At 54.3% G+C, this 6,150-nt stretch overlaps 2 protein-coding genes across 2 annotated transcripts; both read right to left on the reverse strand.

Annotated features, from left to right (window-relative positions):
* Nucleotides 1–234: 234 nt before the first annotated feature.
* LOC126766975 (uncharacterized) lies at nt 235–942 on the reverse strand (the record flags this gene model as incomplete). The annotated part of the gene is made up of 1 exon (XM_050484619.1): nt 235–942. A coding segment is annotated over exon 1 (708 nt), but the record flags the coding sequence as incomplete, so codon positions are not given.
* A 1,547-nt stretch (nt 943–2,489) lies between these two features.
* LOC126766974 (uncharacterized) lies at nt 2,490–3,715 on the reverse strand. Its single transcript, XM_050484617.1, has 3 exons — nt 3,447–3,715; nt 2,960–3,394; nt 2,490–2,814 (listed from the first exon to the last, which is right to left on the reverse strand). Exons 1-3 carry the CDS (start codon nt 3,713–3,715, stop codon nt 2,490–2,492), a joined length of 1,029 nt encoding a protein of 342 aa, XP_050340574.1.
* Nucleotides 3,716–6,150: the final 2,435 nt, after the last annotated feature.

Raw genomic sequence — 6,150 nt, forward strand, 5'->3', positions numbered from 1 at the left:
CACGGCCTTGCTTGTTGTGCGCATGAACATCAAGAAAAAGAAAAGGAACTCACTGGCAGCAGACAAGGAGACGCAAAAAAAAAAAAAAAAGAAAAAAGGAATCGGCAATCACTCTTCTCTTTTTTTTCCCCATCGTCACGCATCTATGTATGTGAGATGAGGTGGGGAGTTCGAGAGCCACGTTGATGCTTCACCCACTACCTAAACAGTTGAAGAGAAGAGGAGCTGGCTTACACCACCAAAACGCGGTTGTGCAAAGGTCTCGCGGAGAGCGCAGCCAAATTGAACAGCCGGGTTCTTGTTTTCCTCCACCGCTGCGAGAACCAGCGGAAGGGTGTCGCGCACCGCAGTGTTGGGCTCTCCTGTCGGAATTGCAAAGGCAACACGCGAGATGTACACCGCGGCAGCGGCTAGGAGTGACTGTCTGTATTGTCCATAGTAGGTTTGCAGCGATAAAGTGGTGAGCAGGTAAAGAAGAAGCTGCCGTTGCTTTGGTGAGGCGGGCGGGTCCTGGTCAACAATCATCGTGTGCGCCAGGGTACTGATGTTGGCTACGCTAACGCGAAACTGCAGCGTAAGGAGCAACGTAGCTTCCGCGTTGAGAAGCATATCAACGTTGAAAATGTTGCGGTTGCGTGCGCACAGTGCCTCAAGACGAAGGGTATAGATTTCCTCGTATTTGGAAGCGGCGACGAGAGAAGCCGCGCCAAAGAGATAGAGCTCGTGCGTGGAGACGGGAGTGATGGCGAGGTAACGGTCAAGTAGCGTCGTCGCGAGAAAGTAGGTGTCCATCTTGATCCTCATGCCCTCGTCCAGTGCCATGTCACAGAGCACGTGGCACGCGAAGCCGCGCATGAAGGGGTTGATGTGCGGCTGGTGGTCGTAAAAGGTCGTAGAGAGCGGTATGGCGTCGTCCTTCGCGATGAGGTCATCGAAGGTCATTGTGTAGTACCTGCCTTTAACAAGCGAGACGGAGTTTAACGGCGGCCGAACGCCGTCGCGGAGGCGCAGATACAGAAGTGGGACGTTAACCGCCACGTCGGCGGAGCATTCGGCTCCAACGCCTTGTTCGACAAGCACCGCAGAGAGAATCGACTCGGAAGCGCGACGGCTGTGGTCTCCGAGCATGCGAATCGAACAGTGCACGCCGCCGACCGTGAGAGTTTCCCCCAGTCGCGCGCTGAGCAGGAGACAATCAAGGAGGTCCGGGAAAGACAGTTCCATCCCTTTCCGCAGCTCCGACCGCCGGAAGCAAAGTGTGTCAACAATTCGAGTGCTCAGCGGCGTATTCGGGTACTCCTGCCAGCGCTTCAGCATCGGGGCAAGCATCTGAGTCGTCGGGCGTCAAGTTGCCCCAAGTGCTGATGGAAGGTCTCCGCGATTTCTTCCGGCGACATCGGCTGGCGGTCCTGATAATCGTCCAGGTCGTCAAAGTCCATCGCGAGCAGATCGTACAGCCGACGCTGAAGATTGGGGTAGTTCAGTGGTACCACCAGTCGTTCCACTTCTGATCGCACACTTTTTTCTCCTGCCGCCTGCGAACGCACGCTGACTGCAGGAGGATCGACCTGTCAAGTTGGCGTGGACAGTTTCCGTCAAGATCACGAAGTGCGCTGGTCATGGTAACTGCTCTCGCGAAGCTGGCGCGGAAAGGTAAGTAGTATTCTATGGAGGGATCACACACACACACAAAAAAAGAGTACACGACAAAAAGCGGAATGTGTGAGTACGTCAGGAAAGAAACAAAAAACTCGGTTTTCACGACGTTGACGGCTGCTTCTTTTTTTTTTTTTTAAGAGTGTGTGTATATAAAAAAAAATCTATAGGGGTGTGTCAAAAGCGTGTACGCGTCGTTGAGGGGGACGTGTTACGGCGAAGTGCTCTATGGAAGTGGGCAAAAGTCAATGGGTCGACGCTGGGCATGTTTGCCAAGAACAATCAGAATAAAAAAAAAAAAACAGCCGGGGAAAAAGGCAACGAGAATGTAGAAAGGAAGCATAATGAAGTGGCAAACGTCAGTGTGAATTGCAACACCCATCGACTCGCGGTGAATGCAACAAGTTGAGGAAAAAGAGCGCTAGCCTCAGAGGCTTGCGACGAGTGCATCTTGCTAAAGCTGCAACTCTGAAGATGTCTGACCTTTTTTTAAACCGCTCTTTCTCTCGATTCCGTTGACGATACAGGTGAAAGAAAAAACAAGCAAAGAACAACAAGCAACCCCCCCCAAAAAAAAAAAAAAGAAAAGAACACAACAATCATTATCGATGCAACACACCGAAACGACAAATGAGCACCGCACCATTAGTAAGGGTTCATTTGGAGCCTTTTCTTTGGTGCAATTGTGCCGGTCAAAGAGCAGCCTACAAAAAGGAAAAAGCACTGGAAAAGAAAGAGAGATAAAAAGAACAAATGGTTCCAATCGCAGTGCCTGGCAAAGCGTCACGGAGTCGGCTGCAGAAAGACAACCGCACCACTCTCTCTCACTCTCTTTACTCGAACGAAAGCGCATCGACGCGCAGGAGGTGTGAGGAGAACGTGTCCTGGTTGACGCTCAACACAACGTTGACGGTAAGATCACCGGATGGCGGGCGATATGACCTTCCATCGACATCAAGGTTACCTTTGGCGATCACGTTCACGGGAACGCTCGACACGGTGGAGCCGTCCTGCAAGTACGCGTCCGCCAGCAGCGAACCCGCCAGCAACGCTAAGGAAACAGGTTTGGTGCTCGACCCTACCTGGTTGTAGTAGCCCGCGGGACACCCTACGACGTTAGCCGAGGTGACTTCAGCCTCGGTGGTCGGTGAGGTGGAACTGCGGGAAGAAAGTGTGTTGGCACACGGTGGTGTTCCAGGCCACCGCGGCCTCAAGGGAGATGATCGTCACCGGTCGGCCATGCGATCTCTGCACGATGTAGTCGGCCGCGGCGGGGTCAAGAAAGAAGCTGACCTCCGCGTACCGGTTGTCGGGATAGAGATACTGCACGTCGCCTAGTCCGATAAGGGCGCCGCCTCCCATCACAATGCGCACTACTTGACTCCTACGCTGAGGGTGATTCTGAAGAAAAGCTGCTGCGTCGGTGGCGGGGCCCAGGACAAGAAAGTTGGCTTGCCTCGACGACAGGTAATCGCTCAGTGGTGCGTCATAGTACGTGAGACGTGACTGCGGGCTCTGCACGTCGACAAGGTCGAGAAGAGCTGCGCCGTTGAACAGACGCTGGGCGTTCGTGGAGAGCGTCTCGGTGAACACGCGGCGATAGGTGCAAGACGTCGTTGACGCCGGAACGGGGACGCCCGCGGTGAAGGACACGTTGGAAAAAAGCCTCATCGGCGGCCGCAACGCTGTTACCGTAGTAGATCGGGAACGTTTTCGTGTAGCCTTCGTTTTTGAAGAGCTGCAGGAGAGAAGCAAGATTGTCGTAGGCGGCGTCAAGGTTGTTCACCCACCCGCTCACCGTCAAGATCACCATGCCGATGGAAACATCCCTGCGTTGCGCGAGATACCGCAGCGTCTGCAAGTCTGCCGGCATCGCCTCCATGAAAACGACTGTTGGGGTAAGCGTCTTTGACTTCTTACCCGTGCCACCAAATGCGTAAATCACCAGAAAGAGCAGGAAAAAGGAAAAGCACACAAAAGCAGCCCCTTTGATGATTTTCACCTTCTTTGGTTGGGGGAAGTCGCACCATGTCTGGTACCACCCTCTGACCGTCTCCATTCTGGCCACGTTGAAGGAACACGGCACGGGACCGAAACGATAAAGAGCGAGTGTTTGACTTCACGCAACGGAAAGAGTCAGAACAAGCTACTCAGAGAAACGCGCGTTCGCTGTTAAGTCACGTCAGCGCAGGACTACGAAAAACACAAAAAATGCAAAAGCGGACGGAAACCAGAAGAGAGAAAAGGAGAAAAAAAAAAGGTCCACCCACAAAACTAAACGGCAGACAGAAAAGAGTTGTGTTTGTGTGTGTGTGTGTGTGTTGTGCTGGGAAGAGGCGAACATAATAATAAAAAAAAACTCGTCGCGAGGTGCGTGGGATGACTCCGTTTTACGCAAATCATGGCGACAGGAGCTTAGAGGCAGCGTTGAAACTCGTCGGCGTGGCTGCGCGCGCAACCAAAACGACTGTATGCCCTTATCAAAAGCACTTGATTCGCTGTTCATCCTCCCCCCTCCTCCGCCTTTTCAGATGTGTGTACATTCTCTTGTGTTGATCTTGTATTGTTGTTGTTGCTGCTTTCATGTGTGTTTGTCTTTTTCCTCCTCTTTCGAAAACAAGTCCGCGTCAACCTACGAGGGGGACGGAAAACGTCCGCATGTGCTGCAATAAAAGTTGGTTAGTAACGATGAGAGAACGCAGGTTCCGTCCTTGGAACGGGTTGGGGGAGCCGTCGGTGGTGGGTCCTTTCAAGCTGGCGTCGAGGAACCTTGCAACAATCGCGTGAAACCGTGTGTTGTACAAGAGAATATCCATGCAAATCTGTGCGGTCGTCTCCTGGGCGTTTACGGGGTCGGAGAGCAGTGCTTGCACTGTCTGTCGCACAAGGTCCAAAGCGCTTTTCCAGTTCAACACAAACCCCTCCGCTGTTTGCAGCACTTCGAGTGGTGAGCACTCGTCGGCGTTGAGGATCACGTGGAGAAAGTTGCCTAAATAGTAACGAATCACATTTTCCACAAACTCGGCACGCAGACGACTAAAGAGCTCCTTGATGCCGTTGAAGTCATCGCGCTGCTCGAGTGTGACAACGTTCTCGGGGGTGGGTTACCCTCTTGGTAGCTGCTGGACCCATCTTTGTACCGCTGGTCCTCGGACGCCGGCTGCACCACGTCGTCGACGGAAAGAAAGATGGGGTACCGCGCCGAGACTTGAAGCAAGTAAAAGATGTTGTTCAAAGCAAAAGCGGTGCCGAGCGGCTGCAACTGCGTGCGTCGCTGCGGATTCGGTTCGGCGGCAACGATGTCTTGTCCCATTTGCACCACAAAATGAGAAAGCTCGATGCGCATAAAGCCAACGTCGCCCATTAACGTGAGGAAGTGGCTTTTGCTGTCCGCCGTGTCGCTTTCGTGCTCCTCGTCAATCTTGGCAAGGGCTTGCTGGCGGAGAGCCGTGCTCCATTCAACCGAGCCAACCTGCGGAGGCGGTGCCGCGTGCCCCTCTCCACGTTCGGTTGACAAATCACAGGAAGGCGGCGAAGGCAAGTTGCCTTCCCGCAGCACCGTTCCGTCCGCCTGTGCGTTGCCCTGCCGCTGACGGAGCGCACGGTAACGGCGCTGCTCCACATCGTGCACGGAGGCCGCGACCCGCGCCTGCTCGCTCATCACCGCCCCGTACGAAATGCTCATGAGGACACAAGAGAACTCCGCAAAAGCCTTGACGAGTGGGTGAACAAACCCAAGTTTGTCCTCGGTGCGTTTCAAGTGACTCATGCAGTCGAACATCGCCTTTTCGTTTTTGGCTGACATCAGGGCGTTCAACTGTCGCTCGTAACAGGCGTTGAAAGGGGGCCACAAGAGCACGAGGAGAGAGTCGAAGAATCCATCCAGACAAGAGAGCTTGCGGGTGTGTTTCATTAGGGAGCGGTACTCCTGGCACAGGCGAATGAGAATGAGCAGACCATAGGTGTCGTGTCTCGCGTTGGTATTCACACTGGTGTGCGGGCGCTCATTCAGCATTCGCCGCGTCTCTCCCACCGGAGTTGACCAACACCACCTCCGAAAGATAATCGACAATGAACTGAACGGTGGGTTTGAAAGCCGCAACGTACACGCTCATGTCACCCGAAAAGAAATCAAAGGTGAAGAGGTACTCGTGCGACACAATGTCGCAGGTGAGGCTGAGAATAGAGCGAAAGGTCTCCTCATACGTGTGCTTCCGACAGGCCGCGCGCTCCATGGTCGGAATCAACGGAGGGGCAAACACGCGCTGCAAAATACTCGCTCGCTCGCCCAGTCGCATAGACGCCGAGGGCCCCACCACCCGTGGTGTCCGTTAGGAGAGGGAGGCGATACGCATAGTTTAGCGCGTTCCCCGAGCTGCCGCCCACACCGGCGTCCCCATGCGACGACGTCGACGTGGTAGCCCCGCCAAATCTCCAGAAACTTGCCCCCACGCTCGAGGCAGTGGCCCCGCTGTCGCCATACGAGCCGTCGGT

The sequence above is a fragment of the Bactrocera neohumeralis genome, unplaced genomic scaffold (assembly GCF_024586455.1).
Source record: "Bactrocera neohumeralis isolate Rockhampton unplaced genomic scaffold, APGP_CSIRO_Bneo_wtdbg2-racon-allhic-juicebox.fasta_v2 ctg3352, whole genome shotgun sequence".
Classification (NCBI taxonomy): Eukaryota; Metazoa; Arthropoda; class Insecta; order Diptera; family Tephritidae; genus Bactrocera; species Bactrocera neohumeralis.

What these genes read in the sequence shown, in the direction of transcription:
- LOC126766974 (XM_050484617.1), bottom strand. Translation starts at nt 3,715, where the DNA reads ATGGAGACGGTCAGAGGGTGGTACCAGACATGGTGCGACTTCCCCCAA. An exon ending in GTGATCTTGACGGTGAGCGG is followed by an intron (nt 3,395 to 3,446) that starts GTGGGTGAACAA and finishes TCTCTCCTGCAG; the next exon opens with CTCTTCAAAAACGAAGGCTA. An exon ending in TATCTCTATCCCGACAACCG is followed by an intron (nt 2,815 to 2,959) that starts GTACGCGGAGGT and finishes TTCTTCCCGCAG; the next exon opens with TTCCACCTCACCGACCACCG.